The following is a 25149-nucleotide window of genomic DNA, read 5'->3' as shown; positions in this document are numbered from 1 at the left end:
CGCGGTGAGAAAACCGACACTAGAAATATGTAGAGATTTTTTTAACCACTATTTCTTTGGTACGGACCTCTATTTCATACCATAATTCAAAACCCACTTTGTTGTATAATGCTTTGTGCGCATGTGTGTGCAGCAAGACACATCTCTTCAGGAATGATGTCATGTTTTTCAAATACGCAGCCTGCAACATCCGGGTCCTGCCTCTGACTCGTTGCTTCCTAGAAGCTAACGGTGGCTAGCAAGCTGTCAAACCTGTCAAGTGGAGAGACAGGAATAGACGATTCAGCCTCCCTGGGCTTAGCTGTGCAAAGCTTCGTTCTCCCAATCCCTTACATACGAAAAATTGAAGAATTTGTTTACTCGCCACACGAGATAATGTGATGCTTTGCGGGTGCGCGCAAAAGGGGACCGCCGCATTACCACTGTTTATACAGAATCTTGAGTGACGACTTCTTATTGCTAGCTATAGGCTAGCTAGCTAAGGTAAACTACCGCAAAACCCTGTTTTTAGCGTTGTACATTTTGTGCCGAATACTACAATCTCCTGGATCTTATTTTTGTCGCAATTTTTTTCACTTCCAGCGGCTGTCCTGATATTTGGTAAGTAAGTCGTATAATGTTTACTCGGTTTCAAAAGTACTGTTAAAGGTATAAGTGTTGTGAGCTATCAATGCTAAGTTAGCATACCGATGGTAGATTAGCAAGGCCGACGGCTTTGCTCGCCTTTTAACATTTTAGCAAAACATGAAAGTAGGCTGTTGTAGTTAGCTTTGGGGCACAAGGGTCAAGGCCCTCAATTAGGCAAGGGTGTTTGAGTACCAAATGAGACCGGTCCATACAAATTTAACTACCCGCTGTAAACCAACGCCTAAAACTTAAAACAGATACGCACTGAGCAACGCAAGTGCATGCTACTAACTAGCCATGTAACTTCAGCATTAGCATTAGTGTAACATTTTGTCAAAGGTTGAGCTTGGTAGTTCTTTTTGAGAAACTGGTCACACAGGTAAAGCTGGGATTATTTAGCTTTAGGCATCAAACTGTGCTTTTACTTGAATTAACCAGTTTAACCAGTGCTGGGGTGTTTAAAATACGAAGGTCAGAAACGTGCATTGACACATTTATAATTTCGTTTCTGTACCGTTGTCTTAGAACTTAAACCAGTGCTATAAGGCGTTTTAATTCACTTGAAACGAATAACGTTCTAAATACATATCCAAAACATATTCACTGGTCTTCTATTTATGTTTCAGAGTAAGGACCTAAACTCAGCTTTAAGATTCTAATCCTAGGTTTTATGACCTGATATTAACCTGATGATGACTAAACGTTGTAACTTGCCTGTGAACATTTTTAAATTTGCATGGCTTTAAGTAAAGTGTAAGTCTTTGATTTCATGATAATTTTGTACAGTAAAATGTGTTTTTATTTGTTTTTTAAATTTTTATCAATTTTAAAAATAATTTATTTTTAGAATCCACTGCTCACTTTTCTTTTATTTAGCAGCACGGAATGTCATAAACAATCAATATTTATAATACTTATAGGCTGCTTTATGAAGATTTAATGTTATTGGTATTTGTCAATTTTTTATTGTGTTTAAGTATTTGAATGGTGTCAGACCATTTAGTCTCGTTTTGGGTTCATATTAATCACAGTATAGATTTTTATGGTAATTTATTTCATCCAAACTGTGAGGCTTTACAGCAAAGATATGTTTTTACTTCCTTTTTGTTGTTTTTATAAATGAATGTTCTTCTTTTTGATTAAACGTAAAGAAACCTAGTTGGTCATACTTTAATACTTGTACACGTTAAAAAACAATTTTTTCTTTAAAAAAAACTGGGTTTTGTCTAAATTCTCTCCATGCTCCCCAACTGCTAAAACCGTGCAAGACTATCTATTGCCCTGGATTTTAAAAGCAATTCGGACACCACGCTCTCCATTTTTTTCCTTCTGCAATGGAAGATATGGTTTCAACGATTTCCCGAAGTAAAAATCGAATAAATATGAACATTTTACAAAGACTATTTATGAATCCATTGTGTTCTGATTATGGAACCTGTATAGTTTATAAAAAATAAAGAGAGTTCTCTTTTCCACATGAAAAGTTGTTCAAACTCATTGTATTGTGATGTAGATTCACCAATCTAGTGAGCATTGATGCACACTGGTTTTTTGCAGAGACCTGGAAAATTTAAGGGGCACTCGATTTTGTAGAGCCGGACAACTCCTCAAAATGGCAAATGCACCATAGTGCTTCATGATAACAACTTAGATCTATTAATCAAGGTCTATTAGAATATTGAACAATAATAGATTGGGTGTTTATACTCTTCAGATTGCTGCTTTTGACTGTTTATTCCTGAAATGTCTTACCTAGATATTTTTCTTTTACCTTTTTGTTAACAGGCTTTCAGGGTGACACAATGGGTGCATTTCTGGACAAACCAAAGATGGAAAAACATAACAACTCTGGGGAGGGAAACGAGCTAAGGTTTGGGTTGAGCAGCATGCAGGGATGGCGGGTTGAGATGGAAGATGCGCACACAGCAGTAGTTAGTTTGCCTTCGCCTCTTCAGTGCTGGTCATTTTTTGCTGTATATGATGGGCATGCTGGCTCTCAGGTGGCCAAGTACTGCTGTGAGCACCTGCTAGAGCACATCACTAGTAGCCAAGGCTTCCAGAGTGCTCTGAAGGAGAAATCTGAAAGCACGGTGGATAAAGTTAAGGATGGCATCCGCTCTGGATTCTTGATGTTTGACGAACACATACGAAACTTGTCTGAAAAGAAGCATAGTAATGACCGCAGTGGCTCCACCGCTGTAGGGGTGATGATTTCTCCAAGCCATTTGTACTTCATTAACTGTGGGGACTCGCGTGGAATCCTTAGCAGGAGTGGATTGGTGAAATTCTTCACAGAGGATCACAAGCCAAGCAACCCACTAGAGAAGGAAAGGATCCAGAATGCTGGTGGCTCAGTCATGATCCAGCGTGTTAATGGGTCTCTAGCTGTATCCAGAGCTCTGGGTGATTTTGACTATAAGTGTGTGGATGGCAAAGGCCCCACAGAGCAGCTCGTCTCTCCAGAGCCTGAAGTTTATGCAATAGAAAGAAGTGAGAAGGACGATGAATTCATCATACTTGCTTGTGATGGCATCTGGGATGTTATGGGGAATGAGGAAGTGTGTAGCTTTGTGAGATCAAGATTAGAGGTTACGGATGATCTTGAAAGAGTCTGCAATGAAATTGTGGACACCTGCTTGTACAAGGTATGACACGTTCACAAAACTTTCACTTGCATGTTCCACTACTCAGTCTTATACCAGACTTTCATTTAATGTATTGTTCTTTATTTTCCGCAGGGAAGTCGAGATAATATGAGTGTTGTGTTAATCTGCTTTCCTGGGGCCCCAAAGGTATCTCAAGAAGCAGTGATGCGAGAGATGGAACTGGACAAGTTCTTGGAGGCCAGAGTTGAAGGTAGTTATGAGAAACTTACATTTGTCTGAACTAACCAGGTCTATTTAAGTAGCATTTTAGTACTTGCCTACTGTATGGAAACTTGTTTGAGCATCTTTATTTGTGTAGGCTTTTTAACATGGCAACAACTGAGGCATGCAATGTTGAGACATAAATGTATTTATTGTATTTGCACTTTTGATTGTATTTTACCCTGTTAAATCGTATGTGCTGCTAAACATGCTGGCACTTGCACTGAAAAACAAAAGTATTGTCAGTAACTTTCACTTTAGGCAAACTCTCACTACAAAATTTTCACGTAAATATGAGAACCCTGTTAAATCAGTCACATTTATTGCTTGGGTAAGATTTGTTTCCAGCATAACACATAGCAAGAGATCTGAATTCTTCAGACTAGCTAAACAATTATTTTGAGGATTTGGAAAGCCTTTTAATAACTGAGGGTACTAGATTAGTACCACCTGGACAATGCAGACTATTTTTGTTTTAATGCGCTTTTTTAATGTTGTGAGTCTACGCAATGTTTTATCATCACAATAAGTCATTTAACATTAAAATTCATTCAGTTTGTCAGATATAAAAAATCTGCTTGTTTATTGCTGTTGTTTTCATTATTAGCAGGTCTTTTGAAATTGCTTATGTATTATTGTGGAATGATTCATTTCTCTTTCTGCAAGCTATGCATGATTCATTTTACTTTTAGTGTAAAATCTTGACTTGCCTATAGTGAGTGGACAAGAGCATTTTGAAAGACAGATCATTTAAAAGTATTTCTACACCAGAAAATGTTATAAATAGAAGTAAATATTTTATTACTAAATGTTTTTGCTCATCTCTTAGGGCTGAGGATTTTTTTTAATTTGCAAGATCATTGTGCTACAATAGACCCCTTTTTTTTGTTTTTTTTTGTAAGTGCAAAGCTGCACTTATGTTCTGGTCACATTACACATAAGAAAGTACCATATCCAGGCCAGTAGAGCTGTGGTTCCAGACCCCTGTGCCATGCACCTGTACCGGCCTGTGGGAGAGTTGGTACCGGGGCACAGAGGAAAAAAAACAAGAACCCACAACTGTTCGTTTATAATCTTATTCCTAAAGAAGTTTTATTTTGGGAAAATAGGGGATTCTCTCCACAACCGTCTTATTCTTGTTGTAGGTCAAAAATCCATCCGCCACCTTCCTAAAGCGGCTGAACCGGCCGCTAAATTGAAACCCCCAAGTTAGCAAAGTTTAAAAAAAAAAAACGGATTTGGATCAGTGCTGAAATAAATCCGTAAGGAAACCGAAGATGAGCCTTCAATGTCAAAGAGAATAGAGAATGTATGAGTTTAACCTGCTATGCTAGACTTTAAAACATCATTGCCCACAAAAGCTACTCAACACAAATGTCAACAGCAGAACACAAGTGTCACAGAGAAACTATTTTAGTTGTGTGGATCTGATTTAAGATCGAAGTCCATCGAGACGACTGTTGTTGTGATTTTGGGCTATACAGATAAAATTGAATTGAATTGAATTGAATTGAATTTAGATTTCTGGATGAAATGCTAAACTCCTAACTGCCAGCATGTTGGGTACGTTAAATATCACCCAACAAGGTTCACTGCTGCAGGAGCAAACCAGAGTGCCACTTGCTTTTGTAAATGACCATCCTGTTGTTTTCTCCGCTCGCAAAAACAAGCTGGTTCTAACAGTGTTTAAAGTATCCAGTTTAAGTAACAGGAAAGACGTAGATTATTTTTGTCACATCCTAATAGTAATATTCATCCAGAATATTGCTGCACCCCTTTCTGCTACAACAGCTTAAGCTCATCTGGCCGTGCTTTTTGCAGATGTTTATAAGAAGGTTTGACCGATCTTTAAGAAGCTTAAGGGCAAACACTGATGTTCAATAGTTAGGTTTCCTACTCATGGTCTTTGGTCTAATTCACCCCAAACCCAAAGGTCTTCAACATGGTTTAGGTCAGGAATTAGTCCAGATTTTTCAGGGCACCAAACTGGCTCATCTTTATGAACTTTGCTTTATGCATTAGCATGGAGTTGTCCAAAATCTCTTGCTGTGCTTAAGCACTGATTTTTTGTTTTTTTTTGTTTTACTTTTTTTTATTGCAATGAATCTAAAAGGCCAAGCCACGTTTCTGTTAAACAACCCTTCACTATAATTCTTTCCCAGCTCTGGTCCTTGGACACGCTGTTCTGGATATATTTAGTATTTCATGCTGAAGCTCACCTGTTTCTTATGACATTCTCAGGCTTCTGCTGAGCTTGTTGAGGAGTTGGATGTGGTGTGTGTTTAACAAGTGCAACATGGAAAAAATGCAGACCACTGTGCCCTGAGGACCAGTGTTGAAAAACACTGTTTAAACTGCCCCTCCACCAAAGTCGACATTTTGCATTTTGATAATAGTCATTCTCTGGCAACTACGAAGTGGAAAAGTTTGTCACTCTAGAGAAAGTATCTCCACTGCTCTAGAGTCCAGTTCTTTAAGCTGCTGCGTCATACAAAGCATTGTCCTTCATGATGCATGGTTTGAATGCAGTTGGTCAGCTATAGAAACGCATTCCATGAGTATGTGTTGTTTCTGAACTTGGAGGTCTGCACGGATCTATTCTGTCTAAAGTTGGTCATCTCTGCACATTAGGCACCTCAGACCTGCTGATCTTGTTCTGTCAGTTTACGTGCCCTACCTCTTTGTGTCCGAGTAATGGTTCCCAATTGCTTTCATTCTGCGTTGACAGTGGAATATTTAGTTGTGTTCAAATGTGATGACAAAGCTCCTCATTGTTTTATAAATTGACATGCGCATTTAATTCTTCCAGCTCACCCGATAAAGTCAACAGACAGTAAATAATAGAATTTCCAGACATCTGTTAAATGGCAAAACCAATGTGTTTTGTTGGGGGGAAAAATGCTCTGGTGTTTAAAAAAAAAGTGCTTAGTGTATAATATTTTTAAGCTTCTCACACAAACATACATGTAAATAAATGTGTATTGGAAAATAAATCTGTTCAATTTTTTTTTTTTTTACAATTCCTTTCAGAGATCCTTAAAACTGAGTGGGATAAAGGTACTCCTGATTTGGTCAATGTTATGCGAATGTTAACCTCTGAGACCATACCAAACCTCCCTCCGGGTGGAGAGCTGGCAAGCAAGTACGTCTTTTAAATTTTTAATATTAACTTATTTGACAGTTTTTCTTAAAAGTGAATTCAGTATCTGTAACTAGGCAATTGTAATTGTAACCGCTCACATTTAAATAAATTGAAAACTAATAGTTTTTATTCTTTATCCTGTTCACAGACGAAGTCTTATTGAAGCAGTGTTCAACAGACTTAACCCATCAAAAAACGATGAAACAGTAAGTATCTGATAGATTTTGAAAAATATGTTTGCTTATTTTTGGATTTTGCATGGGTTTTAAGGTAGCAAAAGAAACTAATCCATTGCATGTTTTGCATCTTTAAAGAATTGCTGTTATGAGAATATTTTGGCTAAGTGTGGGACTAACTCTTTATATAAAACATCTATTTGATCAAGGTTAAACTTTAGTTATTATAAAATAATATCTCTTTACTAAAAGAGCTTCTGGTTGAGGTACCTAATTATAATAGAGATTGGGAAAATGCAGCTTTTCTTTTTTTAAACAAATGTTGGAGTTTTTTTCCTTTTTTAAAAATAATTAAAATAATATACTGTACACAGAATTTCTGTTTCAATTAATTCTTATTAAAAACTATCTTAAGCATCATAATCATTGACTGTTTATGAGAACTGGACTGAGCGAGTGTGATGTCACCCGTAGGAAATGACTTGCTTCAATTTCCAAAGAATCAAACTAAATTCAGTTGCCATTTTCTCTTGATACGGCCATTGCCATGTCGGAACCAGACGTCGTCAGTAAGCAGTGATAGGTCTGAGTCAGTCTGAGTCAAAGTTTCTATGGCAACAACTAGGCCTGCACAATATATCGCAAATTTATCGTTATCGCGAAATCAAGCTGTGCAATATGCATACCGCAAAAGACGGCAAAAATCGCAATAAATGATTATCTTAAATGTGCTAAAACAAACTCATGGCAGCTTGAAATACTGAACAAATGAAATAAATCCCTTCATGCATTTAACCAATCAGAAGGACCCATTTACGTTGTTGATCAATCAGATTAGCCCTTTTATGTTTGATGTTTGGCTCCTATGTCGACAAGGGTCATTTGGAGTATAATTTTTAAACTGTTGCAGTGAAATGGAAATTATGTTTTTGTTTTTTTTGCTATTTGTTTATATACCGCAATTTATATCGTTATCGCAATATTAATTACCAGTCCAAGTCCAAACCACTAAAGCAGACTGGGGAGAATCTGTCAATCAAGCGCTTCAAATGTTTAATGTGAGATGACGTACTTTTATCAATTCAAGTCAAACTTTATTTCTATAGATTTTTACAACTGAAGGCCCGTACACACCGGGACGAATATTCGCCAGGCGTTATTCGCCAGGCGTTATTCGCCAGCGTTTTTCGCCACTTTTTTTGTGTTCACACCCAGGAGATTTTCGCTGACGATGAGCCGAGCGAACATGCAATTTCATTCCCTGACATTAGATGGCGCTTAATGTAAAACAGAAATACTCCTGTACACAAGGTGGCGCTGCGCAACTTTACGCTTCTTAAAGTCGCTTTTCACTCAGAAGAAGAGGGCAAGTATTTACGCGCTTGTCAGAATAATACAAAGAAAACAGGAATATTTCAAGCACCAGTAGCTCCAACTGGTGCTTGGTTCGGGGATATTTTAGAATGTGTGAACGGCCTTAAAGCTACCCAAAGTGCTTTACATAAAAACATAATAACATTTTAAAAACAAAAGGACAAGATGACAAATATTTTAGTGAGGCAAGTGATTGGTCAGTTGAATTACTTTGGTTACTTGAATAACTTGCAATAAAGAAAAAAAATGATCAGCAAAAAAATGATAAAAGGTGTAGCAGAGCAAGAGTGGTTGTTCTGACAAATATAATAGGCGTTTGTTTCTCAATAGAAGTCAATGGTTTTTTTTTGTGGCTTTTTGGGACCAGCAGGTACTTCCTTTTTGGAATGTGAGGGGGGAGGGGTCACTCAGTAGAGTTGTCATGTACAGTCAATGATCATGATGTAGCTCCAACCCATCCTTTTTCTCTGTACCTATCCACTACAAAGATGTCTGCCGATTTGGATGCAATTTCTTGTTTGCGCAGAGTTAAACTATTACAAATTTGTTTTTATAAAATTCTAAACAATTAATATAGAGATACTTTTTAAAAATTTGATTTGTTCCTAGCTGTAATGAAAACAATGTTTGAGGTTGAAAATGTATAGAAGAATCCCCTAAAAAAATAAATTTCTAGTTTTTAAGCTTTAAAGTTTTTTTCATTTTTCAGTGGGTTTCTTTTCTTTGTGGTTGTCGATGCAATTTCTAGGCTCTTTCAGGGTACTGTTAATGTTTGAGTATATGGGGGTGCATGAAACCGAGGCTTATATTTATCAGCATGTCAGTTTTAGGGTTCAATAGCTGCGTTTACATGGACAAAAGTAATCAGAATAAATGCCTGTTCAGAATAAAAATGCGTCATGTAAACACGCTGTTTTGAATACTGTGCCGCGATCAGACACATTCAGATCAAAATTTCTTGCCCATCGAGATAGGTGGGTTATGCCGATTGTTGATCCGCTCGTGGTGCATATAAACACTATGGATCGTGGGTCACTACGCCGCTGGTTTAGGTCATGCGTAGACGGTGTGGCACTCCAGAGAAGTCTTTGGAGCACAAACAGGACCGGCCAGTTGCTCTGTGCGTGCAAACCGTGTCTCTGTGCAGAGCAGCCGGACTCGTAGCTTCGAGTTTGCAGGCAAGGGAGGGTGCCTTGTTACGGTGTGCGCTCCGGAGGAGGCTTCGGAATAATAATCATAACAATAATAAAAGCACATTTAGGAGATCATCTTGCTCTATGCTGCAGTTTTTTTTGTTTACAGCGGAACTCGCTGTTTCTTCTACGGTCGTTTCCGGTATTTTAGAGAGTTTTGCGCTTGTCAAAATGATTTATTCCAACCAAGAGTGTGGCGTATGTAAACTTTTGTTATAATCGGATAACATTTTTCAGGGCCCATGTACACAGTTCAATTTTAATCCGATCTTTAATCCGATCAAAGATATTTTGCACATGTAACCGCAGCTACTGTGGGCGATGATCACTCAACAAAACTGTAATTCTAGATTCATTCTAGTTTTAAATTTACAGCTTTGATTCAAAAATACAGTTATACATAACTTCAATTTTACTGCAAAAATTAGACTTCAGCATTTTAGGAAAATGTAGGCAAATTAAAACTCTTGAAATCTAACCTGCCTTTTCCACCTGCGGCTCTCAACTTTATCCTAGGATTACTTTTTAAGCTTTTTCAGTTCAAAGAAAAAACATAGTTATACTGAGCAAAACTAATAGTTCTCACCTTCTCAGGTTGCTTTAAATGTGATGATCACTGTCTCACTACCTGATTACATTTTATTGGACGGCTAATACCATTCAATGAATAGTTTAGGTGTCACTGTGTCGCATTACTGCTCAGTTACCTTCTCTGACTGAGCAGTTGATCAGTTTCTAGATCAGTGGATGGCTGCGTCCTCCACCAACAAGAAAGTTGTCTCTTTATTTATATTCTTTATTTTTATCCTTTCATCTTAAAATCAAAGCTTCCAAGTACAAAAAACTTTGACACGGTGGTAGTCGTCCATAGAACAGGTTTCAAAGTTATATCCTTCAGGGCTGCTGTCATGCTTCTTTTTCATCCACCCTGCCTTTGCAGTTTTTTAATGAAAACCAGGTGATAGTGGGTGGGGCAGGAAAGTTTGGAAAAACAAGCAGCTAGTCATCAGAAATATGACCTCGACAGCTCTACCTACTGAATTTGTTAATAATTTATGATTTTATTTATTTTTACTTGTGGAGTATTCTATCGCTTCTTTTACCAAAATAAAGCTGTACTATAAGAATCCTTATCAAAAGTGTCAGTCAGATTACTACATCAATGCTTTGATACAATTTCTGCAACTTATAAAGTAGAGATAACGTTTTATTTACTTATATTTTATAAAAAGCAAAGATATTTGGAACGCTGCAGCTATCCTGCAAAATGTTTGGTTGTTTGTTACTTTCATAAATCACTCGTGGTCAAAACAATTCGCCTTTTCTCGCACAAACATTTACTAGAAAAAAACTTTCAGTGTGAAAACAGATTCTAAAAAGTAATGTCAAAGAAACAAAAATATAAAATGAAATATAATTGTTAGCATAATTATTCACCCCCCTTCAAGTCAGTGTTTAGTAGATGCACCTTTGGTGGCAATCACAGCACTGAGTCTGTGTGGATACGTCTCAATCAGTCTTGTACATCTGCACACTGGAGTTTTGCTCCATTCGTCTTTGCAAACTGCTCACGTTCTGTGAGGTTGCGTGGATACTGGGCATGAACAGCCCTTTTCAAGTCCAGCCACAAATTCTCTGTGGGATTTATGTCCGGGCTTTGACTCAGCCACTCTAGAACATTTACCTGGTTCTTTTGTAACCATTCCCGTGTAACTCCTGCAGTATGCTTTGGATCCTGGTCTTGCTGGAAAATAAATCTCCTCCCAAGCTGTACTTGTCTTGCAGACCCAAAAAGATTGTCCTCCTAGAATTCAGTGTATTTTGCAGTATTTATTCTGCCATCTGCCTTCACAAGTCTTCCAGGGCCTGCTGCTGAGAAACATCCCCACGGCATGATGCTGCCACCACCATGGTTCACAATGGGAATGGTGTATTTTTAAATGTGGAGTGTTTGGTTTCCGTCAAACACAACATCTTGTCTGACGGCCAGAAAACTCTGTTCTGATCTCATCAGACCAAAGAATCTTCTTCCACTTGATCATGGAGTCTTCCACATACCTTTTTGATAACTGTAGTCGAGCTCTAATATGTATTTTCTTCAACAGTGGCTTTCTCATTTCCTCTCCCCCATCAAGCTTTGAATGGTGAAGAACACAGGCAGCAGTTGCTTCATGCACAGTCTCTCCCTTCTCAGCAGCTGAAGCTTGTAACTCCTTCAGAGTAGTCGTAGGAGTCTTGGTGGCTTCTCTTACAAATCTCCTACTTGCACGGTCACTCAGTTTATGGGAGCGACCTGATTTAGGCCTGATCTACTGAACTCCGGGAGATGTTCAATGCCTTGGAATTTTTTTTGTATCCATCCCCTAACTTGTACCTTTCAACAACTCTTTCCCTGAGTTGCTTGGAGTGTTCCTCTGTCATCATGGTGAAATGGTTGCCAGGAAAACCGCTCTACCAGTGTCTGGACCCTTCATAGACTAGTGTTTTATAACTTAGTCACTTGGGACACACCCACACCATTGAGGTGATCTTCATTTCACTAATTATGAGACTATTGACACTAATTGGATGGACTTCTGTTAAATTAGACCATTTAATTTAAAAGGGGTTGAATAATTATACAAACAACAAATTGTCTAGTACATTTTTGTGAGAAAAGACACTTTTTATTGACCATGAGTGATTTATGAAAGCAACAAAAGCGACAAACATCCAAGAGGCTGAATACTTTTGGAAGACACTGTAGGTGGGGGAAAAAAGCAAGAGAACGGTTATTAAAGACCTCTGCGCAAACAAGACTTGACAAAGTAGATAAGCATGTTATAACTTGATCAATAATTCTGACATTACTTTGGAATTGGTGTTTACTGTAGGGAATGCTTGTTTTGATTTGGTGTAGGACATAACAAATGAAGATTATCTTGCGAGAAAATGCACAATTGCTGTCCAGCATTCATAGTTGTATTTTTGTAGTTGCACTGTAAAAAGAAGAGTATTCCACCCTAAATGCACAGGTGTCCACAGCCCACATTTTCTTTATGTAATCAGTCAAGTGTAGGTGTAACGTTATAGTATACATTTATAGTAATAATCCATTTAAATCCAATCTAAAATTTACTGTCAGAAAAGCCATGAACTCTATGACTAACCCAGCAAAATGGTCCAAATTTGATCAAAATAAAACTGCTGGTACAACATAAAAACCAAATATTCCTTAACAAAGTAATATTCTGAAATGTTGATTACATTCTGAAATATTAAAATGTTATATATTAAAATAAAATATTAATACTTTCAAATAAGGATTTATTCGGAAATGTCCATATTTTGCCTAAAAAGTTGCAGCTGAGGACGTTTTTCAATAACTTTGGTTTCATAAATCAGTCCGTCAACGGATGTTTTCAATCATGCCCTTTTGCAAAAGCTTGAAAAAAACTCTATTTTAGTCGAGAAGCATATTTATTGTGATTTGCTGCTGAAATTATTTAAACTGTAAAAAAAAAAAAAATTCTTAACATAAGAACAGGATAATTGCCCTTTTAAATGTTAATATTCTATAGCAACCGAAATAGTTGAATATTTGAACAACGATGTGAATGTTTCTGGCAGATTTTCTTTTTTTTCTCTTAAGAATGAAATATTTTGAAAATCTCCTAGAATTACAGTCGGTCTGAAGGGGCTTTTCCTTCTTTCCTTCCTTCTTCCTCCTCTCTTCCTTCCTTCCCTCCCTCCTTCCTTCCCTTTCTCACGAAGGACTCTGCGTTCACAGATGACATGTGGTAACACAACCTCCAACCAATAACACTGCATAAAGTTTACAAACCACCACCCTCTCAAGACCCACAGCAGCTCAGCTCAGCAGTCTGTCTCTCCGTCACTCTGAGCTTTTGGTTCCTAAGAAGGGAATATCATGGGAAGAGGAGGAATTGCATGCACACAAACCTGGAATAGTGCAGCACCTGTCCACTTGGAGTTTAGGATCTCCACCGTCTCGTCTCTGTTTTATGTTCACTCTCCTTAATATTCTCCTCTAAAGTAATTCACAACAAGTGAGTCTACAAGTTTTTCTTTTTGATTAGGAATCGGCTTAAATGGTAATGGGTTTGCTGTAATTATTTTTGATTCACATTTCCTCGTGTGTGTCTGTATATTTTTGTTTTTGTGAAGTGCAATTGTCCTGTACAAACGGCCTGTATTTAATGCAGCTTGATTTTAAGTTAAAAATGAAAGAAATGACAAAAAAAAGAACTTCTTATGCACTATTTGCCCTTTCCTGCTCTCCTGTAACTCTAACAAATATCTATCCAGTGAACTGCTTGTCCTCCAGCCACAATGACCTTGTGCTTCAGTTATTTTTTCCCGCACTTAGTTTTTGTTCCTTTCACGAAACGGGTAAATTGTATAGTTGACAGCACAGTAAGCTCTCTATATCAAACCAGTTGAATCCAATATTTTTCCCTTATGCTTTGTCTTTTGTTTTTTTTTGGCTTACATTTTACTTTTGTTTGTTGTTGTTTTTTTGTACATGCTCTAATAATAACAGTAATAATGTCAATTTACCAGTATGAAGTGGAAGGATCTTTTTTTTTTCCATTTTATATCAAATATTTGTCATGTCTATCTATGTGAATAGACTAATATTAGGTTGTGTATGTCAGTGCACACGTGTGTTCAGTGGAAGGGACTTTATTTGCAACTCTAAAGTCCAACTTATGAAGGTGGATCTTCAGGAGACAAACAAGGCTGCAGGTTGAGAATTGCCATCCCGATGCTCCCATACTTACCAATGGTTGCTTCTTTTTTTTTTTTTTTTTTTGCAAACTCATGTTTTAGTTTTACTTTAAAATTCTTTTTCTACTAACTCTTAAACAGCTAAAAAAACATCTGAATACTTTTATATTCTTTTTAAATTAAGTGGATTCGACAATTAATTGAGTGAAAAAGTGGAGTAGATTGATATAATACTAGCCAGGAGTTGACTAGTTGATCCGTTTTATCATATTTATTAATTCCAAAATGTAAAACGAGACCACTATAGGTGCCATGACTTTTGGATCACATTTCAGCTTTATTACAGCCTATGCCAACTTTTCACATAATTCAGTTTTTGTATGTGATGCAGGTAAGTTTAAAAACCTATCGCATTAGCAATCCAGAGAACGAGAACTCTGATGCGTAGTTTATGTTGTGCACCACTTTGTCTATAAATGGACAAATCAAGAACAAATATTCAAACTTTGAGAAAATTTTGGGTGGTTTTAAGCACCTTCCTAATCCATCGTTTGCTTTACTTAAAAACTGTTTTCTCACCTCACTTTACATCTGTGCTTGCTGCTAAAGTATATTATCCGTGGGTTAACTTGTATTTAATTTTCCTTCTAAGAAGAAATAACAAAAAGAGATGGTCACTGATGAAATTTTACTTACACGCTAGATGTATTTCTTGATGAGAAACTATTTTAAATTTATTTTCCATCTTTTACGTTACCGTTTCTGTATGTTTATATTTCTGTCTTAATTTCTGGAGGAATAAATTGTTTTGCTCGAGTTAGTTTTTTGCTATGTTAGTTTAATTATTTTTAACATTTTTCGTGAAAATAGTTAGCCTCCCGTAACTTATTAGTGTTTCCATATATGGAATAGTGATACAAAGTGCATGATTATTAATCGAAAAGACAATCCTAACAGTGTCACTGCATTTAGTTTTGTGGTGGATATTCCTTCAATTCCTTTATAAATCTTTTATTAAACCTGAAATAGCTGCTTTCTAAAATGCTTTTGAGGCAAAGATGCCAAAGACCCTTGTATTTTAGCAAAGTAAAAAAAAAAACTTTGCTTTTACCCTCGTAAAAGTTTAGTTGGAAAAGTCAAACTAACTTTATATCTGAATACTAAACTTGTTTCCTTTGGCCCCTAAAGGTTGTGGTTATTAGTGCTGGTGTGAAGAATCGTGTAGATTCCATCTGCACTCTGTGAACACAGAATGAATTAGTAGAGCAAGGGGGTGCGTCCGTTTGAAAGGGTGCTCGTGTGATGATCAGCAGGTGACGTTGGATAAATTAGCAGAGAATTGCTAAAGTACTTTAAAACAGCCTGAATCGTGTCTTAACTGCTAAATGAAAAATAAATGCTGCATGTTTTGGGGAAATCATGAGCAATCCTGAAACCATAGATTTTGCTATGGCAAAAATCTAATCTGTGAAAATTCCTCCAAAATACTTTTTAACACCCATCTCGGCAGAAATTGCAGATTTGTCCCAATGCAAACATATTAAAAAAAATAATGGCAGTGAGCTATTTTAGGAGTATTTAGGGCTTTTAATTAGCATGTATTTGTATTTGCATCACAAGAGAAATGTAATTCCTTAAAGTAATGAAAATTATGATAAAATTTCCCCTTTTTGAAGCTTCTATAATGAGCCCTTTTGGTCTCTAGAGTTTGTTTTTAAATGCACTGAACGTTCTTATCTAGCACTTACTTTGCAAACCTCAATGGTATTATTTTTGTCAAAAAAAAATCATTTATGTAGTTTATATTTTCTTTTAGATAAATAAATGGAATAACACAATGCTTTATTATGTAATTCTCAAAATAAGTGTTTCAAAAATGTTTGGGTTAAAAATTTTAATGGCCTAATTCTAAAGACAGAGAAAGAGAGTTTGAATATTTAGCTTCATATTGTGAAAATATTCTTTAATTGGAATTGTTTTACCTCAGACATTGATTAGTACATGTGTTGATCTGTCTTGGAATTTGTTCAAATCTGTAGTGGATCATCCACTGAAATAAAACTTAAACCGAAAGATGAACTCATCGGTTTAGAGTATTTGAGAACGGAAATACCTCAAACTCGGTAGGATGTTTTTATTTTATTTTATTTTTTTTTCATTTTTTCATCCCTTCAGCTAAAAAAGAAAAAAGGACAAAAAAGTATTCCTTCAGTTTTATCCTTACGCATGTAGGAACTCTGCACTAACAGAATTTTTTTTAAAGCAATTATTTTAGCAACTGATTCTATTCTATCAGCTGCTGCTCAATCAAGGCTTTTTTTTGGGTTTTTTTCTACATGTAAAGCTCAATTAGTTAAAATCTGTCATTGTAATGTGAGTTCAAAATGGTAGACAAATGACTTGTGTGACTAAAAATACACCGATCAGCCACAATATTAAAGCCACCTGCCTGTTGATTTGAGACTTTTCTTTTCCCCATTTAGCCAGAACCGATTACAGCAGTGCTCTGAAGGAGTGGATCCTTTGTTGGTCCAGGGGAAAATGTTGATACTTGGAGAGTTTTTAAATTGGAAAAAACATTTTTTTTAATGTTAATTCCATACTGAGCAGTTTCTTAGATGTGATGCATGCAGCATTGATGTCACGTCGTAATAGGCTTCCCCCCCAAAATTGAGTCTTTTAACCAAATCACTAACTTTATTCACATCATCCACTTGTGGGCTCAATGTTGTAGCTAATCTGTGTACTTTGTAACTAAAAGAATATCGTTGAAACGCACGGTTTATCTGTTTAATCACTTTTCTTTCCCAACAAATTGTTACTGCGGAGAAAAAAAAAGTACATAAAGCTTTTTCAGAGTTACCTTTGGTTGCCTGGAATGCATCCTGTATATTGTTGTACAGAGGACTACCTATGAGAAGTTGTAGAGATTTTAAAACGCTCGCGCCCTCTTGTACATATTGATGTACTCTAGTTGTGGCGTTTATTGTGTGACCCTTGGCGGTGGCGGCGACGTCTTTGTCCCGCACTGCTTTCCTTTTTTTTTTTTCAGCTCATAAATAAGCTCACCGATTTGCCTTACCCAGTATCATGTTTTATCCCATCTAAACTAGGCTGCTTGCCCAACAGAAACACTATAATGAGGAGTAGTAGTACAGACATTGTATATTTTGAGGTACTCGAGCTATATGGACAGTGACTTTGTCCTGTTTGTCATGAGGTACATACCCCCCCTCCCGGCCCATGTCGCTGTATTGAATTGCAGTTGTTCAAAGGTTTAATTTTTAGATGTCATACTTTTAATAAATGCAGATGTTTTAACATGGTGACCTTGTAAGCATTTGAAATGTGCATACACACATCAATGTCTGCTCTATTGATGATTACATTCAAGAATAGCTTTAGAGTGCTGTAGTTAGGTATTGTCACGTTGATTCCAATGCTTCTCAGAGACCAATGTGAGTGGTTTCAAAAAGTTCAATAACTGTACAGTTTGTATTATGTTCTAGCTCCAAAGGAATGGCAGACAAAAAATAGAAATGTTTAAAAAAGAAGAGGAAAAAAAGCTTTGTTCTCTGAACTAAATTGTACTATTTGTGTTGTCAGTTGAACAAATTGCATTCCTTGCTTGTGAATAGATGCATTTTTGCCTCCCCCTCCTATTCCCGCTCTTTAAATTTTCTCCCGCTTTCCTTCTCTTTGATTTTTTTTTTAAGCCATTAAAGTTTGAATAAAAATTTCTAGTTTGCAGAATGTACTACTAAATAAACGTGTTGTCATCTTGTAGCTCTCATTTCATCAATTTGTTTTGTATCTGGCTGTGATCCATATGAACCTTACTTTGACGGCAACAGTTGACGAAAGTTTCCATCTGGGTTTGACTAAACTGGGATCATATGTGTGCGGCCATCAGCTCTTCACAAAAATCCGAAATGTCTGTATTCTTCTATAGTTTATTATTTAATAACCTAATAAATAAAATTCAAGACTTTGCACGGTTTGTCTTAAAAAACACTTTTTTACTTTATTACTAAATAATAAAAAAACTAGCCTATTAACAAGTCTAATCTTGTTGAAATTGACAGTTCCTTAAAATAAAACTAAGTTATAAGACCAAAGGTTTTGCTTAAATATAATCTGAGCCTAAAGTTGTGTAATTTAAAATGAGCTGTTACTAAGTTTAATGTCTTCCCTCATGTGTCGGAGTACAAACATGGAGGGAAGAAAAAAGGTTTCAACTCACTTGCAGGTTATCAGAAGTTTGCCTTCCTGTCTTTTCTGCTACCGTGTGGCGAGTGCATGTTGGGGCTTCAGCTCTGGCGGGGTCAGGGCAGTCAACGGCCATTAGATTAAGGACCAGTGGAGGGGATTACCTTGAATGTCATGAGCGGTGAACAGAAGGTCAAAAGTTCAAATGGGGCTCAGCGGTGAGCATTTAATAGATCAGGTATAATTTGAGTTCCTAAAAAAAAAAAGAAGAAGAAACCATGCCGGTCACTGTAATAAAAAAATTATTTCTAATATTAAGGTGGGATGTTTAAACGTCTTACATGAATGACAGTAAAGTTTTGACTAACTATTCTATCTTCTTATTGAGCTAAGCCAGTTGGGGGCAGTGTTAATAGCTGTTGGTGATTAGAGGCACCGACAGAGGCACTCATTGAGAAAATTAAAGGCTCTGTGAACAAGTAATTCAACAAGCCACCTTATTTAAGGTGGAAATTGATGACTAGTTGCATGAAAACATAGTTAAAACTTGTTGCACCAATATCTCAGAACTATGAGATAAGGGTTATGAAAAACCTGTCACGGTATAACAATACTGCTTTTCTTTTGTTGTCAGTGACTTGCAGGAACACAATTTTCTACACAAAATAGTCTGCTTTAAAAGATTACGCTCCATCATTAGATCCTGGTCCACCTGTGCACCGATAATGAATCATGATGTCCTCATATTCCTCCGCACGAAGAAGGGGGAAAAAAAGAGGCCGCATCGGCAGGGGCTATCATCAAATGGAGCTGGCTCGTCATCTGCCTGCCATTGTTGAGTGCATGTCATGCTCTGCTTCTCATGGCGGAAAAACCCATTTGAGCTTGACTAATGCGGCCGTGCAGACGCAGCAGTTAGAGGTGGGGGTGGTTGGGCACACTGCTTACTCTGTGCATGGTCTCGACACTGAGGTCACTGAGCTCCACATTTGTTAATTTGCCTCAGAGTGCATCAGAATCCAGATTTCTTTATGTTTCGGGTTTCACTGTACGACTGAAGGAAGTCATTGCATGTAGCAGCAAACCAACACGCCATCTCGATGTGTTAGCATTTTTCTATCCAGATAGAATACGGGCTGCTTCTCGTCTCCCACCCGCCATGCTTCCCTTCTCCATTTCCTCCTTCTTTGAGTGCTCTTTTTGCCCGAGGTCAGATTGTCACAGAGAACACAAGCTTTTCTCACTTGGACGCAGCGATACAATGATCGGTGTGTACAAACAATCATATCAAGCAGGCATGACATGCACCCACCTCCCTTGCCTCCCCCTTCCCCGCTGCACCCACGAAATATGCCCCTCCTCTTTCTGCTACTGTTGAGGCTTGTCAGGAGTCAGTGTACCCCTGCGTGAGAGGGGTTACACAGGCCGCTGCACTGGGAATCCCGGGCCAGCTCATTATCCTGCACCCCTGAGACACAGCTCGTGAAAATTAGGACATCAAATGTTGCAGGCTTGTTAAAGAGCCACAGATTTGCTCATTAGCATCAGCACCTTTGCTTGTTAGAGCGTGGATCAGCATTCTCTCACACCGCCACATTACATCCCGTCATCACAGCCCTCTGACTGTAAGATTTAGGATTAATGTCAGTTGTAGCCAGCGGGTCACCACTGGTGAGATTCAGATATTGCACTGATTGGTCGGTGGTGGTGGGAAGCTATGGAAGTTGTTGACAGCTGCCTACCATACCCACCACTCTTTTGCATATTTCAATGTGTGGAATGGGGAGGGGAAAGAAACACTCCCAGAATAACTCATGTCTGGCAAGTGGCTGACTTGCTTGTTTGTTAAAGCTACATGGATCGACAAGAAAATGCCTGCAACACATTATATGAGCTTGGAGGGACTGTTATTAATCTTTAAACGCAGCACAAGTATCAGCACAGAAGCCTGCCCCAACTTTATAATCACCGCCAATCCTGTTCTGTAGGGTTGTAACGATTTGATTCGTATCATAATTTGTGGTTGTGATACGATTCATAGCTGATAATGGTTCATTTGGATCAATCTCACTCACTGACCTTAAATTGATTCAGAACATAATTAGCTAAAAATTCAACCAGTGTGACTCGAGATAAATACCTGGATACTGAACAGAGCAGGTGAAGTTTTCCAGATTCCTTGTATTCTTGCAGGATAATTGAGTGTAGATTAAATATGTGAACAAACAAGTAATCATGAATTAATGGCAAATCCATTCACATTTTAGTTTCCTAAAGTCAGCCCACTGTTTTTTTCCACATCAAAATAGTGCAAATCGAACATTACTAGAACATTCTACCACACTGTATGATCACGTCTTTGGAAAATTCTGTGTTTCCACACATTGGACTGGAATGATCGATTGATCCGTTTTTGCTGCCATCCCATGTGTGTTGTCTGCTGTGATGCACTTGGTCATTTTTACGTTGTAGTAAAATAAACCTACAGTGCCTCAATCCAAATGGTATTTTCCAATATCAATATAATCAATTTTTAAAATTTTGAAATGATTTATAATGGTATAGGTTGGTTTGATTAACAACTGATGAATAATCAGACAGATTGATCTTGTTAGATTGTAGAAAAATAATCGCTTCATTGATTTAATCGATAAAACATTACACCCCTACTATTCCGTAATACTGAGAGATTATGCTCAGAATTGTTTCATTTCTGATCACTTAATGCTCACAAGCCAGATCACACGGTGGACACGCCACCAAAGCCTGAAGAAAGGAACCTGCTTTTCCTACAAAACAGAAACGCACTCTGGTGAGTAATACGTGACAAAAACATGTTTTGGAACTTCCATCTACTTTACTACACCTGGTTCAAATTATTTAGGGTCACAGAGATCCCGGGAGCCGGGGACCACAGCTGTAAGAGGCTGAGAGGTGGGGTGCACTCTGGACAGATTACCAATCCACTGCATACAAACAAGGAAATCACATATGCTGTTTTACACACCCACTTTATATTTAAAATGAGGTGTATACTTTGGGAGGAGGCTTGAACGGCCAAAAAATCAGCAACAGCATAAACCACAACACTCAAAAGACCCTCTCATTTCTGATATTTTAAACACGTTGCAGTTGAATAAATTCTCGATTTAAATAGATTTGTGTTTCATCAAACTAAATGTGACAAACAAAAGTAGTTCTGCCTTGGAAAGAATTGCACAGCTGCATGCCTTAATGTAAATTATAACAAGTGCTTCTTTGCAGTGTTTGCGTTTCTCTTTTGTGCTGCCATGAAAAATTGTTAAATGCTTAATGTCGGTTTATGCAGGCGAGCAACCAACAGAAGAAGGTGGCTCTTTGCATTTCATCTTCTCTGCATGCCGTTTAATTTTTGGAAGCATGGAGTCAGTCGAAGATCTGAGTTGCTCCTTCATCTTCCTCCTGCTCTGTTCCCCACCAGGACCTGGACCTCATCTTCTTCCGCGGTTTCAGCTAGAATGAAAACTAAGCAGAGGATTCAAGCAAGAATTTCCCCCTTTACATTTAGTTTGGTTTAGTTGTTCTGGCTGTCACTTGACCACAAAAGGCCACATCCAACCGTTTAAATTATGCTTTATATGAATGTTATTGCAAGATATTTATGTAGGTGATTTTGGATTTTTAAATGCTGGGACAAAAAGAAAAAGCACCCCAACAAAGAAAAAAATCCACTATAGTAATAAATACCCACTCTGATTAAAAAAAAAAGAAGCATTTTTGGTACTTTTAACAATCATAATTAAAAGATCACTGGACGCTTTTAAATTAGATCAAAATAGAATCAGAGTGGGTCTTTAAGCATATGGGCCAATTTAAAAAGGTTACTTTTGTAAAATTCCCTTTTTCTTTTCTTTACATTAAATGGTCATGAAGCCCTTGGCTGACCACATCTGTCTCCTGCAAAGCAGGGATTGCAATTAACAATCTGGTTAGGTGGCATTTTGAGCAAGAGAAGAAGCCTCGGGTCTGAGAGGCAGGTAAGGAGCATGAACCTGTGAAGTCACTTTCACAGGTTCATGCTGCTCGCCATCATGGCTGTCATCAGGAGGTAAACATACAAACATTGACTTGAGTTGGCTTTTGATTGCTCAAAACCGGCGACATATTTTTATCCCTGTTCCCATCAATATTTCCTTAATTTAAATGCACTTTAGCATATAAAATAACACTTAAATTGTTTTCTCTAAGTTTAAAACTTAATGTTGCTTAAATGTAGCTTAGCTCCTCCTTTTGTTTAACTCCTTATTTCATCAGAGTGAGTTCTTAAAGTTTTACCAAAAAAAAAAGTCTTTAGACTTTGCATTCATGAGAAGCGATTGCTTTTGAAAGCAATAATGCCAATAAATGCTCAAAGTGAAAGAAAAACCTTCTGTTTTATTGCATTAGAGCACTTTTAGATGGACCATTATTGAAAAATCCACGCTCCCTGTGAGTTATTCTAAGACGATAAAAGTGAAGAGACTTGAAGTCTTGGAGCAAACCATGCAGCTTCTTCAAGCAAGAGGAGTTACATGACTGGTTCGCCTCAGTTTTACACCCGTCTATTATAAACAATGGTGCTGAACAAACCTGCCCGCTCCAACGGAGAACCTTTTTCTCTTTAAAGGTTTAGGTAATGTTGTTCCTTCTGACGATCACTCTAACCCAGCAAGGCACTTTATTTCCAGTGGGAACAGTTAACTGTACTGTTTAAATCTCCAAACCACTTTCCTGCCTTCAGGGATGATAGGATCAATTCTTGTATCTGTCAGTGCAACAATTCTCTCTGTAAAACGTATGACGTGAATAAAAGCTGAAAGTCAAAACGTTATTGAACATTGTGTTATTACGAAGGTCATTATTGTTGTGGGTTCAAAACGTGATTGTTCTCATTTAACAGGGTGCCATTTTTCTCAGCTGACATTAGGCAAAATACTAGAAAAGAGAGGTCAGGAACTGCACCGCTGCACTGTGGACCAGCACCAAACGAAGAATACGTGACACTCAATGTCAGTCTTTCAGGAGCTTCCTCTGCACGTCAATGGGCTCAATTGATTTTTGATTCTTTTCAGGGTTTTTTTCCTCTAAAATTCTATACTTATACATTTCCCTCATTATTTCTTGGTGATTATCATCCCACAGCTATTAACCTCAGCCTGCACCTGCAGCATCCAATAAGAAATCCAATTCATGCTAAAAGCACATACAGCCCACATAAAGCAGATAATGAGAAATTCTCTATATTTGTTGAGTTTCAAAAGCTTCATAGTGTGAAAAGAATCAGGAATGATTGAAAACAAGGAATTTCAAAATATATTAGAACTATTGCTTTCTATATAGCTTTCTTTTTAACATCAGAACCTGAATATCGGTGTGTTTTTTCTCTGTGCAGAGAGGTCACATTTTAGGATTTAGTCTATAGCCTTGCAACAAAAATACCTCATTACTGGAATTGGATATAGAATTGTGCAGTCAGATTCTGTCACTCAAATCCAGTCAGCGAAAAAGTTTAAATCAGTGTTTACCTAAAAAAAAAAGTTGGTATCGTGTAATACTAAACTGTAGGCAAACACCATTTCTAATTTTAATCATGAGCTATTTAAGAAGGCTTAACACTACACATCTTTTCGTAAATATTAATTAATTCCCTGCCTGCTCTGGTGCTGCAAAATAATATTTAGACTGCATATCCGGTCTTTTTTTTAGAAATATTTGAAGAAAACCTTTATTATTGTGACTTGTGTAGTAAATTAAGCGGTCTTAAGAGAAGGTACTTACAGAGTGACTTCCTGCGCTGTAGTCTCAACACTGTGAGCGTTCATGAAATGGAGGGGGGGGGGGGTTGTATTAAGGGAGAATTCAGCACCAGTCAGGCCCCAACCACAAAACACAAACAGCCCTTCCCTTGCTCCACAACAACAGCAGCAGTCATTTGGGCTTCTCATGACTTTCCTGGCCCGAAATGGGAATTATTTTGTTTGTCTGTGATGATTAGGGCTCACTAATTTGCCCTTCAGCGGTTTTGCTGTTTTGGTGAAAGGAGCTTCCCTATTCACCACTATCCAAGTGAGGAAGGTATTATTTTGGCCTCGTACAGTTGCACAAAGACGCATGTTGCCACCTCGTCTGAGGCTCACACGAACAAACAATTCACTGACAGGTGTTGGAAATTCATGCGGGAATCTGACCTGCACACCTGCACGGCTGGTTGTGCAGAATCATTTCCCTCCGCCACAATAATTGCCCTCATTCTCCGTTCGGTCTCTTATGTTACCATCAAACAATGTTTTTTTGTTAAGCTTGATATCAGCTGTAAGAATCGTTGTGAATTCAGTTGATCAAATACTGACCTTCACGTTGCCTCTCTGTAAGAGGAAGCCCACAGATGCAGATCAAGTCTATTTTGACTTTTCTGAACAGCTCTCAAACTATTGTGAGCCACTTCTTAAGGACCCCCTAACTTGCCTTTTACAAAGTAGAGTGGTTAGAAACCCAGAATAAAACCAGGAAGAGCATAAGCACCAAAACCTATTCATGCACAAAATCTTAAAACATACTTTAAAAAGTCATGCTGGTGTGACTTGAATTGGGGAGAAGATAATGGGGCTGATGCAGGCATATTAATGGTATGCTGATTTGTAATGGTTTTTCTTTAATCTCTTTGATACCTTTCATTTCAGAGTAGGGATGCTTGGCCTTGCCATCAGCAGTATTTATATATTTTTTTTACATACTTCATTCCCCCTGAAGGATGTTTTATGTAAAACATGCTTTTTGTGCCCTAGAAAGACATTTAATCAAGATTAACCTTG

At 37.6% G+C, this 25149-nt stretch overlaps 1 protein-coding gene across 4 annotated transcripts; it reads left to right on the top strand.

The window, feature by feature from the left end:
* The first annotated feature begins 186 nt into the window (after positions 1-186).
* On the top strand, positions 187-22055 carry ppm1a (protein phosphatase, Mg2+/Mn2+ dependent 1A). 4 transcript variants are annotated; one of them, XM_011490348.3, is made up of 7 exons: positions 187-483; positions 583-600; positions 2413-3272; positions 3366-3483; positions 6525-6636; positions 6785-6842; positions 21780-22055. In XM_011490348.3, the coding sequence occupies exons 3-7, from the start codon at positions 2430-2432 to the stop codon at positions 21813-21815; spliced, it is 1167 nt and encodes a 388-aa protein (XP_011488650.1). In that variant the 5' UTR covers positions 187-483; positions 583-600; positions 2413-2429; the 3' UTR covers positions 21816-22055. The 4 variants fall into 4 exon arrangements, with proteins under 4 accessions (XP_011488650.1, XP_011488649.1, XP_011488651.1 ...); XM_011490347.3 differs by having other exon boundaries at positions 188-600; XM_011490349.3 differs by lacking the exon at positions 21780-22055 and adding an exon at positions 13149-17896 and having other exon boundaries at positions 189-600.
* Positions 22056-25149: the final 3094 nt, after the last annotated feature.

This window comes from Oryzias latipes, chromosome 22 (genome assembly GCF_002234675.1).
Source record: "Oryzias latipes chromosome 22, ASM223467v1".
NCBI classification, from domain to species: Eukaryota; Metazoa; Chordata; class Actinopteri; order Beloniformes; family Adrianichthyidae; genus Oryzias; species Oryzias latipes.
Note: the sequence above shows the minus strand (reverse complement) of the source record. Positions and strands in the feature narration are given on the sequence as shown.

Excerpts from the sequence above, each read along its gene's own strand:
- ppm1a (XM_011490348.3), top strand. The coding sequence starts at position 2,430 with ATGGGTGCATTTCTGGACAAACCAAAGATGGAAAAACATAACAACTCT. Across the intron at positions 3,484-6,524 it reads CTTGGAGGCCAGAGTTGAAG|AGATCCTTAAAACTGAGTGG; the intron begins GTAGTTATGAGA and ends AATTCCTTTCAG. Across the intron at positions 6,637-6,784 it reads GGTGGAGAGCTGGCAAGCAA|ACGAAGTCTTATTGAAGCAG; the intron begins GTACGTCTTTTA and ends TCCTGTTCACAG.